A 12,649-nucleotide genomic window follows, 5' to 3' on the forward strand; every position below is an offset into this window, starting at 1 on the left:
GCCCATAGTAGATACACATGAAACACAAATGAATGAGTAGTAGTGGGTGGTAGAATTACAAAAGCAGGTTGCACCTGATGGTTAAAAAGCTTTAAAACAGGTCAAGAAATACTTCTATTTAGGTTAGTCATTTCCCCTCAATAACTCTAACTACCTAAACATCGATTTTTTTTTTTTTTTTTTTTTTTTTTTGAGACGGAGTTTCCTTCTTGTTGCCCAGGCTGGAGTGCAGTGGCGTGATCTCGGCTCACCGCAACCTCCGCCTCCCGGGTTCAAGCAATTCTCCTGCCTCAGGCTCCCGAGTAGCTGGGATTACAGGCGTGCGCCACCACGCCTGGCTAATGTTACATTTTTAGTAGACACAGGGTTTCTCCATGTTGGTCAGGCTGGTCTCGAACTCCCGACCTCAGGTCATCTACCCGCCTGGGCCGCCCAAAGTGCTGGGATTACAGGCATGAGCCACCGCGCCCGGCCAACACCTACTCTTTTCACCCTCCCAGGTATCTAGAGGGTTGAGTGGGAGGGAAATTGCTGGTTTGGGACACTACAGTAACACCAGCACCTAGAGCAGTGCTCAACTGACTGAAGGCTCCTGTGAGTCGCCCTCTCCCCCCGGCCCCTCAACCCGCGGGGAAGGGCTGGTGGGAGGCCCGGGAGGCCACACAGCACCTCGATTACGGCATTTCATTCGCCACTGCACCATCTATCGGACACTAGCTAGGCTCTTCCAGGACTGGACGCACCTCCGCCCCCAAGGTGCCACCTGACAGCCAACACTGACAGGATGATGCATGAATACAGTCATTATTCAAATTAGCTATCACCTAACTCAGTCGGGTGAGTCTCACCAGTTCTTCTGGGCTGACTGTCCGGCCCCGCACTCACACCCGGGGGCGTCGGGCGGGAGAACGCGTGCGCGCTGACTGGGGATGGCGGAGGCAAGGCCGGGCACGCGCAAACGCGGGCGCGCCGCCAGGCCGTGCTAGGGCGCGGAAGACGCATGCGCGGGCGGCCCGCGCGGCCTTAAGTGCAGCGCCGACCTGGGGCGGCCCAGTCGGCCTGTCAGCCGGCTTCGAGGCGAGTTCCGGCGCTTGCGCGGCGGCGGCTATGGCGGCGGAGGAGGAGGAGGTGGGCTCCGCCGACACCGAAGAGAGGTAAGCGCAGCCGGCAGAGGGCAGGGGGCTTCTATGCGTCTCCGGCGCGCACCCTCCGCGCGGGCCGGGTTAGGCCCAGCGGGCAGCACCAAGGACTCGCCGCCCGCCTGGCGATGACCTGCCGCTTCCTCGCCCCAGCATGACTCCGCGCGGCGCCCCGAGGCGTCCCGGCGCCGCTCTGCTCGGGATAGGCTCCCCTCAGCGCCGGGGCCGCGAGGTGTCTGAGCCGGACTCCGGCCGCACCGGGAGGCTGCCTTGACCCCGCGCGGAGGGTCCGCCCCGTTGTTGTGTAAGCCGCCCCGCGGGCAGGCGACTGAGCTGGCCGCGGCGGCCGCACCGGCTCGGGCTCTGCCAAGGGACCCGGCCTGTCCCAGTGCGGCCGGCGGGCGGTGCCCGGCAGACCCTGCACCTGACTGCGAGGCGCGGGAAATGACCGGGTGTCTCTGTCAGCCTCCCAGCGCGGCTTCCGTCTACAGGTACTACCTGTGCTCTGTCCAGCCTCGGCCGCTGGGCGATCTTTCCCGTAGCCGTGGGAAGGGGCGGCGCTTCCTTGGGGGGGTATTAGAGGCCCGAATTCGCCCGGGAAGCGGCGGGAGGGCAGGGGTGCCGAGAAGGAGGGAGGGGAGAAGAAGTTAGGGAAGTGGGTGTATGGCTGTGGGTTTCAGATACTTCATAGAAAGAAAGTTAGCCCTTAAAATAGAGATACCACGTTCAAATGTGATAATTCATCTTTCGAATAAAGGTCTTTGGATTGCAAGCTCCACTGTCCCTTATTTGTTTGCGCTTCTGGGATTATTCTGGTTTTACTGGCGAAGTGTGTGTTGCATGTGCCTTAGAAGAAACACATAATGTATAGGAAACTGGAAGTTGGAGGGCAGATGTCTAGTCTGAAACTTTTTGATATACAGGTGTAGTGAGTTTATTCTTTTCTACACCTAAATGACTTCTTGCATTTGTTAGTAGAAGAATAGTAGTTAATGAGTGGAATAATTGTTATGGAGATTATTGCCTTGTTTCTCAAGACCTGTCATTTATATTGGAAAGTAAACTTCCCCCATATATATTTAATTTTTTGACATCGGTTCTACTTCAGACCTCTGGAGAAATTTGCCTAGGAAGCATAACCTAAATGATAGAATATGGAGTACCATGAAGACAGGGATATTTGGAAAGATGTCATGGGGAAAAATTGTGAAATATTAGAAACGAAGTTATTCTCTTGAGTTTTGTTTATTTGTTGAGGTTTGTTGATGAACTTCCTCGTTGCATTGAGGTGAAATGTTGAATGTTATGTGGACGCAAGTAGGAACCTGATTGGTAGGTTGTGTTCTCATCTGATTTGTCACAACATTTTTGACTCTTGACACTACTTTCAGGTGGACTCTTTGGTTTTGATGTAGTGGGACCTGGAAGTCCAGGACACAATCGTGAAAGGGTTTTATGGCTTGGAGTGATGGTTGGAGGTCATTGGAAGTAGATGATTAAAAAATCCTTAGCAGCTGATTAGCCAGTTTCTAGACAGAAGTGGGCTTCCCTGGTATTCTTGGCAATATGCTTTAGCGGTGTCTAGGGACTATCCCTAGAAGTGATCCTGTGAAGTCCAAGGTTGACCCTGTGTGCTGGATGTTATTGTTCCCATTTTGCAGTTGAAACTACCACTGGAAGGGCTGCTGACAGTCTGCCAGCAAGTAGCAGGGCTGGAGTGGAACCCTTTCAGGTGTCTGGATTTAATCTAAGATGCTTATCCTGTATCTCTGCTGCCTGTCACTGGAATTGGGACTCGTGGGATGTCTGGCTCTTGTTTTGAATACAGTTCCCTAACCTTAAAACATTTGAGGTTTAGATAGGGAGATGACATTAACAAAGGAAAGTTATAAAATGGTCATCTGACGGCTTTTTGAATATGATTCTTGTCCTTTACTTTGTGGCACTTAGTGAAGACAGGCATACTGGGATCCATTTTGCTTTCAACATCCAACCCCTTTCAGCTGCAGAACAGTTGAGAAAGCTAAAAGTGATGAGAGTAGAGTAGACTTCTGTGAATTGCTTTAAGTTATCCTAGAGAATGATTAAGTGACAATTGAGTTGAGAGGAAAGCTGTCACAGAATTGCCCAGTTGCAGGGTAGACCATAAAAGAGGTGATTTGCAGTTGTGCGCTGGAGTTGATTTGTACCAGCAAGCCATTGCTAAATTTTCAGGAATTTTGCCAACCGTTGGCAGCTTGAAATTGGCCATGGTGGGAGTATTTACGCCATGGAAATCATCAAATGCTATAAATAAAGTATAAATAAGGGATTTTTCTCTCCCCTCCCTGCTTCAGTCTGTTTGCTAGCTCCCCTCTGGGTTTACATTAGACTGTGAATATAGGTCTTTGCCTTGGAGATAGGAGAGTGGATTTCTCTATCTAATCTTTTTAAAAACTGGCAAGATATGTGCCTTTCTGCTGCCTTCTCTCCTTCCCAAACCTTTGCCACCTGACATCTTAAAAATCACAAAACTTTTCACTGCCGCATCCCAATGGCCTTCTAGTTTTTTCAGTACTTCTTCTTGGGTCCTTTTTGGTGTTTGTTACTGTAATGATAGCTACTACTATTTGAAACTCTTATTAGACATTCTAGGTCTTAATGACATTTTGCCTTTTATCTTACCTGAGAGCAACAATACTTTTATTCATTTCTCCCTTTTTTTTTCATTCTCTAAATGTAGTCATTTTCCAGGATTCTGTCATCACCCTTGTTTTTATTTTTTGTCTTGTTTACTTAAACTCCTTGAACTATCTCGTCTGTGGAGATGACTCAGATCTCATTTTCTTTCTGGAGTCCTCTTCTGTACTCTGGTAATGTTTCCAATTGTCAGATGTTGGTGACTGATTCCTCAAATTTAACATGTCCAGACCATGATCTTATTTTTACCTTCCTGCTCCTAAACGATATAAAAAGCTCAGTTCTTCCTCTTGAAACATTATATTGGCTTAAACATTGCTTTGACGAATTGTTAGGTTTTTAGTCTAATCTCATGGTTCTGTAATGCCCACTCCTGATTGTGAGTTATTAAAAAAAAAATCATGTGGTGAGATGATTCATTAAAACTGATTGTTCAGTTTGAGACCTAGGATTTTTAGTTTTTTTCTCTTTATTATCTAGTGAATGAACTTATTTTAGAACTGATGCAAAGAAATGTAACTCACTTGTTAAGCAGACTACACATGAGGCTTCTTCAAGTGTGTTTGATAATGAGGTCATATAAGTGACTCTAAAATGGTTTGTTTACTGTGTGAAGGAAGGTAGGAAACAATGGGGAGATAAGTGTTACCAGCACATGACTTGTCTAAAACACTTATACTACCACTCTGTGTCTTTAAAAGTTACAGGTTAGAAATCTGTGGGGGGGGGGCAGTTAAAAGAATATTAATTAGTGTGTTAACATATATTAGAGGGCCTGGGTTGTCGTTGATAATTTGAATCACTTAAGTATCATTTATCCAAAATAAAATGGCATGTTAGTCACTTAAATTGTAGCTGTATGAGACCATATTCTTTTTTTTTTTTTTTTTTTTTTGGAGACAAGTTCTTGCTCTGTCGCCCAGGCTAGAGTGCAATGACACAATCATGGCTCACTGCAGCCTCAACCTCCTGGGCTCAAGCAATCCTGCCATCTCAGCAACTTGCCCTCCAGCCCCCGTATTCCCCCTCCAGGTTGCTGGGACTACAAGCATGTGCCAGGCGGCTGGTCTTGACCTCCTGACTGAGCTCAAGCAATCCTCCCACCTCAACCTCCCAAAGACCTCTTTTTTCTTTTCTTTTTCTCCTTCCCAAGAATAGAATTTAAAAAGTAAATTCCCAAGAAAGGTCTTTATTTACCCAGGTGTTACAGTTTCCAATTTGGAAGTTTTTAGTCATTGGTTGAGGAAGTATCTCAGATAAATATAAGTGTAAATATAAATAAATATATATATATTCATACCTGTAATTAATTTGGATATTTATAATAAAAATCAAAGCCTCATGGTTTCTTTAAATGAGATAGAATACTGTGCTTAGGTTAGTTTATCAAGAGCAATAATAAGTTTATATGATTTTTCTCTCTCAACTGTACTAGAATAGGAATGGAGGCCATTTTAAACAAAATTTTAATGAAATCCTCTTTACTTATAACCTAATTAGAAATGTTATTTAAGTGGCCAAGAGTGTGTGGAAACTGGCCAGATTTCTGCATATTTTCTTCAGAATCTTTGAAACCTCTTTCACTGTTTCATAATATTTATAGATTGTGCAATTCAGGTTTGGTAATAGTATAGATAGTCAGATATGTTAAAGAACAAAACAGAGATTACCAGGAAACTTAAGTGTTGGTGGTATAGGGTATAAGTACAATGTAATTTTTTTTTAACAGATTAGGTAAAAAGTTAATGGAAAGAGTGGTGTCTGTCTCTCACTCAGGACACTTAAAGTCAGATTCTTAGGTAAAATATACTCTATTAAAATATGTTAAGCACATCTTACTTGGCTTTCCTTAGAATTGTCACCTCTGATGTGATCTTTTATAACTTTTCTTACTCAAAAGTCTGCTCACTAAAAAGATTCTCAGTTTACACTACAATGGTTATAAAACAAGGATCCTTTTTTGTTTTGTTTTGTTTTTGTTTCTGTGATTAGATAGATGCTTTAGGCCTTGTATCCTTTGCCTTGCTAATAAGGTAAGTGCCCAACTGATGGGGCTGTGTAGAAAACTTTTTGGCTTGCATTGGTAAGCTTTCCCCATGTCATAGATGCTTACTATTAGAAAGCTATAGTTCCTGTGGTGAATGGCTTTTCTTTGTATTATAGTTGACACTTTGGTCACTGTTGAATTTAGGCCTCAGTGATGGATGATAGTGTTTATTGCTTATCTCCTTAAATAAAATAGAGAAGTTAGGTTTTGCTTTTCTATTTATTTTCCAAAGCTATGAGAAAAAGGCATTGAATCTAGTTTACTGTTTTATAGGTGGTCTATGTGAATTTAGTTGTTACCTTGAATTTTGTGACCTCAGAAGAATGGCAGGATATCTGACAAGCTTCAGTCCTGTGTCCTTAGTTCCAGTCTTCTATATATTTAAACCTAGGAATGCTGAACAACACTGAATGACATAGGATTCCACTGGGGAGGGGGCAAAGGGTCTCTTTGAAGGTGAGATTACTTTACCCCAAAGACAGGAGGTAGAGTTGGATGGGTAAGTTTTAGAGGGTTGAAGCAATAGAGGTTGCAAGGTAAGGTATGGGACCTTTGAACAAACAGGAATCAACTAAAGGATGGAAAAGATAGGCCCTTGCTTTTTACTCATTGGATGTGTTCCTTGGAGCCTATTATGTGTATAACACTTAATCCTGTAGAGTGTCTCAAAGAAGTAGAGGATAGTTTCTGTAAAACATTTAACCATCTGGTTAAAGTAAAACTGGATAGAAACATCAGGGCTTAGGGGAAGAGTGCTGTCTTTACAATTCCATTAAGGGTGAGAATATCTTGCTATGTTTTGTTAAATATATATTTTTCTGTTAGAAAAAAACCCACTTTAAAAAAATCACCTGTTTTGATGAAGATGCTTCTTTAAAAACCTGAAAAGAGTTGGTGCCTCTTCTTATGGTTGAAGATGTAATTTTTTAGTATAAAATGTAATGTAAGCTTACAAACATGAAAACATGTTTTGCCCCTTCTCTGAGTTGAGCTGGTCACTAGGAAGGAAATCCATGGACAGACAGTCCCATTGTTTGAAAGCTGGTTTTGTGGTAAGTGGTAAGTTGATGGAGGTAGGCATGATTCTTCCATTACAGGCTGGTATGTAACTTTTTAAACTCTGGTGCTTTGTACATGGTAGGTATTCAGTGTCTGAATTATTTCTTGAATGTTGTTTCTTAAAAAAAGCATCCTTTTTAAATGCAAAGAATGTATTTGTGTTTTCTTTGCCCCAATTTGTCTGTGATATCAGTTGGAGCAATAGTAGATTATACTTCATTTCACTGTAATTTTTTTTTCAATTGACCTCTGATTCTCTCTGGCAAATAATTGTGATGTGGTTTGAGGGATGTTCGTTTAAGACAATGGATGAGATTGAGTTGTAAGTAATTTCATGTTGGTACTAGTTCATATTTTTATGGTTAAATATAGACCTAATGTCTGGTCAAGAACAAAAGAGCTTCATCTTAATGATAGTTTATTGTTTTTAACCTCTAAAAATCATGAGTTCTTTTATTTTAGTGGCCTGTGTATTAGTCTATTCTCATGCTGCTATAAAGAAGTACTTGAGACTGGGTAATTTACAAGAGCTGTGCAAAGCCATAGAGACACATAATCATGTGAAATTTTGGGAGCTATGAGGTACTGGAAAAAGTACAATGTATAAAAGAAAAGAAAAGATGGGATGGAGGTAGGCTGTGGATGGATTGCAAAGTACCTTTTGTGCAGGTCCAAGAAAATATAGACTTTATCCTGTAGGTAATGGACAACTCTTCAGACATTTTAAGGAAGGTAGTCATTTGAGAAAAAAGCACTTTGGAGTGGCTCAGAATCAAACTCAAATCTCTGCTTGTGTCACTTACTTACTAGCTGTATACCCTTGGACTTGGTGCTTAACATTTCTGAACTTCAGTTTTTACATCTATGAAATGGGGATAATTTGGACTGAGATCTCCTGGATTGTGAGTGACTTAATCATTCAGCAAACATTATTTATTGAGTACCTGTTATACATAATAGCCAGCTAAATTCTACAGGGAAGGGAAGTATTGTAGGATGAATGTACAAAGGTTAGAAAGCTGGGTGTTGGATCACAACACTTCCAAAACTTAACATATTTTCCTACTCACACCTATTCTAACTCTTGTGTTGTCTGTCATTATAGTGGTACCCTAAGAGAGACGCCTGGGAATCCTTATTATACCTTCTTTATATCCAACCAATTATCAAATCCAACCTGTTTTCCTTTTTAAATATTCTGTGACTACATCTTCTTATCTCTATGCCTGTTGCCAAAGCCTTGGATTGGGCCCTTACCTCTCATCTGGACTCTGCAGTAGTTTACTTTTCCTCTTCTAATTCATTTCTTTTTCATCAGAGAGTTCTCATTTTAAATAATACCAGTCATGTACCCAGCCCTTGCTAACTGTCAAATGACTGCTGAAGCTCTACATTATGTCAGGTTATTACAATAAGCTTTTGGTTTGTAGCTGCCAGGCCAGGAGTTGAGGCTCACCCTCTCCTTTGTTGGCTACAAGCAAAGTATGTCAGCTGCAGTCCCCCAAGCCTTTCCTCGCTAGTTGCCTCAGATCTGCGTCCTTGTTCTTTGTTGTGCTGTCTTCCAATGGATGCTTTGGTCATTCTATTCATCTACTGTTTGCTGAAACCCAAAGCTTTTTTGTATTTCTATTAACAGTTAACCAGTTCACCCCAAGGAGATTGTACACAGTCCAGCCCCTGACATTTGTGTTAGGGGTATGTTACTACTCATATGAGATTTGAAGCCTTTTTTTCCCCCAAATATGATAGATCTCAGATTTTAATAAGGCGTCTCTTTTCTCAACCCCTATAGAGGTACCTTTTATATTCACTGTGAAACTGTCATTCAAATGAATCTACTCCTGGTCTTTAACTTTTTTTGCACTTCTACTCTAATAAGAGGCTGTCTTGCAGTGGGGAGGAATGTATTTTTTGTGTTTTCTTGTTCTGCCCATTTTATCTTCTTTTTGTTTATTTGGAATCTGACTATCCATGAATAAGGTAGACTTTGAGATCTACTTGTAAGTACACAGGCTGAAGTTGAATATCTGTATCCCAGTACTTACCACCATGTTTTGTGCATGTTAGGTCACTTTTGTCACACATAGCTTCACCATCAAACAGGTAGTAAATTTCCTGTGCTGCCTTTCTTCTGTGCATGTGACAGTTGGTAGTTGAGAAGAGCATGAACTTACCTATTTGTATTTTGTTTTTGGTGCTCTAGGTCAGGATGGCTAACTGGCTGGCTCCCTACGTGGTGCCCTACGTCTACATTACACCTTAAAGAAGCTGAAGAGAAGATGTTAAAATGTAAGGCTTTCTTCTTGTAAGTTAAATGAACTGTGTACTAAGATAGGTCCGATATATCTCATTGCCCCGAAACTAGAGATAAGATTTTGTGGTGTGTTCATTGTCAGCAAGATAACTTTTTTTCCTTTTCCTTGTCATTAGAAAGTACAGAAATGAATGTTGGGGGCTGGCAGGTAGGAGTTCTAAAACTTTTTGGTCTTGGGCCCCTGTTATACTCTTGAATTAGTAAGGACCCCAAGGAGATTTGTTTATGGGCTTATTATCAATATTTACCATTTCTAATTCAATTAGAAATTAAAATTGAATAATCAAAAATGTTTATTAATTTCTTTAAAAATAATGGTAACAAACCCATTACAGATTAAAATAAAGTTTGTACCAAAAAAACAAATAAATACTTTCCAAAAAATATGTAATGAGAAGAGTAACATTGTTTACATGTTTACAAATCTCTTTTATGTCTAGCTTGACATAAGGTTGCTGCTTCTGCTTTCAGTCTGATGGGTAATCACATATGTGACTTCTGGAAGACTGTATACCTACTAGAGAATGAGAGTGAAAAATATTAAGTCTTAGTATTATAAGTATTATGATGAAAATAGTTTTGACTTCCTGGATCCCCTCAAAGAGTCTCAGGGACACCCCCCTGACTATGCTTGAGACTATGCTTTGAGAACAGATTCTAGGTGTTTCAGAGCATGCAGCCTTGTATAGTGAAAGTACTAGACTGGACCCAGGTAACTTGGTCTAGGCCCAGAGCTGCCACAAAATCTGGGACAAGTCACTTTGCTGAGCTTCTTATTTCTTGTAAAATGAAGGGGTAGGATTTTTGTAAAATGAAGGGGTCTTTAGAATTCCTTCTAGTTCTAGCATTCTAGGATTCTGTATTTATAGTGGCGTGGAAGCCCTTTTTTTTCCTTCTTATGAGCACTAAAATTTATCCAAACTTGTACCATCAGGGCATTCCAAGGTATCTGTGGGTATAGTTCTAAGCAGTGGTATTTATTGTGCAATTTTGTTTTGCTGATTCTACTTAAAGGAGTGGATTAAGTAGTACCGTTCACATTCATGTGTTATTTTTGTATGTAGGTGCAGATGTTTGTACATGTCTGTTTTTCATTCTCTTTACCACTAATGGATTTGTTTGTGCATTTGAATGATTCAGGAGTCAGTGACCATAACTGTATATATCCTTAGGAAGGGATAATTAGCCATCTTACATGAATTTTTTTTTTTTTTTTTTGAGACGGAGCCTTGCTCTGTTACCCAAGCTAGAGTGCAGTGGCACAATTTCAGCTCACTGCAACCTCTGCCTCCTGGGTTCAAGCAGTTCTCCTTCCTCAGCCTCCCGAGTAGCTGGGATTATAGCCACCTGCCACCATGCCCAGCTAATTTTTGTATTTTTAGTAAAGACGGGATTTCGCCATGTTGGCCAGGCTAGTCTCGAACTCCTGACCTCAGGTGATCCACCCATCTCTGCCTCCCAAAGTGCTGGAATTACAGGCGTGAGCCACCACACCTGGTTATTACACAGATTTTTAACATAATGAACTTTTATTCCATGTACTTGGGTACACTTGCTCTCTACAAAACTGAGAAAGTTGTCATTGTGATTTACCAAAATAAAAAAATTCTTATCAGGAGATAAAAAGAGGTGCTAGATTCTCAATTCATGCATCTAACAAACATGTTGATTCCCTTCCTTTTGGTTCTAGGGATGCAAATAGGAATGTGAATTGGTCTCTGCTTATCAGACATGAAAGTAAGCTACTGTGGAATGAGTTATCTGATAGTTTTACAGATGGTTTTTATGGGAATACACAAGACGTATGTGTTCAAAATGCTGAAGTGGTTTGGCTTGGTACTTAAGCCAAAGTAGCCCCTTTTCTAAACTAATGGTATTTCCCCTAACTTGAGGGCATGTGCTCTGTTAATAATCTGAATGAATGTTAGGTTTCTTCTTTGCTGCCACTATATGGATACAAAACCTGAGATTATTTCTTTGGTTAAAAGGCAGAAACTCCTGTTTCTTCAGTGTTTTGTCTACTGTATATGAATATGCATAAATAATTAAGGGGTATATCTGAAATGCAGCTATTCAGTTGATAGTTAAATATAAGTGAATTTCAAATTTAATTTCATTTTTAGGCAATTTTTGGGAGTGTTTAAAGTATTTAGTCCCACAGCATTGAAGGTAAAAAAGAGCTTTGATCTTTAAAATTGTGACTATTTGCTTTTTCTGGGAGATTACTAGAGTTGGACCCAAGTTACCTGGTGTGTCATGCTGAGGAGTTCCTACAATACTTTGTCAACTTTTTTTCTACTGAACTTTGAAATGACTTAATATTTCACTTATGTGTTTAATATAGATACCATTAATCCTTCCCTAGGTTCATGATTACTTTTAAAGGAAAAATGATGCCTTTGAGTCTGACTTCAACTCAAAGTTAACAAAAGAATACCACCTTGAAATTGTAGGACACTTGACAGTATTCTACAAATTGTCTGCAAAGCTAGAGACCTTAAAATAATGGATTTGGTGGCCACTAAGTTCCTGTTCACTTCTAGGAGTATAATACCCTCATTTGATAGATGTGGAAAGAAGTTAGAAGGTAATATGACTTGCCAAAGACCTTGACCACAGGTTACTTGAGTTTTGTCTGAGGTAGGTCTTCCCCCTTAGGTTTGAAACATAGTCATTTAGAATTATTTACTTCAATAAAATGTGTACTTTTAAAAAATAGCTGGCAATAAAAGCTAAAATCATGAGATTGGATACTAGATGGTTTGTAATTTTTGATTGCTCTGAGAATGCTTCCCTTCTCAGAAGTAATAAAATGAAACAGAATTTCTTTTTTATGTTTTCATTAGGTGTCCCTTGCACATACAAAAAAGAACCTGTTCGTATATCTAATGGAAATAAAATATGGACACTGAAGTTCTCTCATAATATTTCAAATAAGACTCCACTTGTCCTTCTACATGGTTTTGGAGGAGGTCTTGGGCTCTGGGCACTGAATTTTGGAGATCTTTGCACCAACAGACCTGTCTATGCTTTTGACCTATTGGGTTTTGGACGAAGTAGTAGACCCAGGTTTGACAGTGACGCAGAAGAAGTGGAGAATCAGTTTGTGGAATCCATTGAAGAGTGGAGATGTGCCCTCGGATTGGACAAAATGATCTTGCTTGGGCACAACCTAGGTGGATTCTTGGCTGCTGCTTACTCGCTGAAGTACCCATCAAGGTAAGTGGTGGTGACAGAAGAGTGGGATTAAAACTGTGCTTCCAAGTACCAGACTCTAGTTCTCATCTTTGGTGGTTTTAGTGTCGAGCCTTACAAGGCAGACATTCTCTTAAAGGACCCTATAGACCACACCACAACTGATGACCAATATAGTAGCTGAAATAATCGTGTCAGATCTTCCTATTACATGTA

The 12,649-nt window shown here is 40.9% G+C and overlaps 1 protein-coding gene across 3 annotated transcripts in view; it reads left to right on the forward strand.

The window, feature by feature from the left end:
• The first annotated feature begins 1,052 nt into the window (after window positions 1-1,052).
• The window catches only part of ABHD5 (abhydrolase domain containing 5, lysophosphatidic acid acyltransferase), a 29,567-nt gene continuing 17,970 nt past the window's right edge, over window positions 1,053-12,649 (forward strand). The window contains exons 1-3 of one of the 3 annotated variants that reach the window (XM_028843426.2): window positions 1,053-1,154; window positions 9,128-9,213; window positions 12,085-12,457. In XM_028843426.2, coding sequence (XP_028699259.2) covers window positions 1,108-1,154; window positions 9,128-9,213; window positions 12,085-12,457 — 506 coding nt within the window. In that variant the 5' untranslated portion in view covers window positions 1,053-1,107. 3 annotated transcript variants of the gene reach the window in all.

The sequence above is a fragment of the Macaca mulatta genome, chromosome 2, assembly GCF_049350105.2.
Source record: "Macaca mulatta isolate MMU2019108-1 chromosome 2, T2T-MMU8v2.0, whole genome shotgun sequence".
NCBI lineage: Eukaryota > Metazoa > Chordata > Mammalia > Primates > Cercopithecidae > Macaca > Macaca mulatta.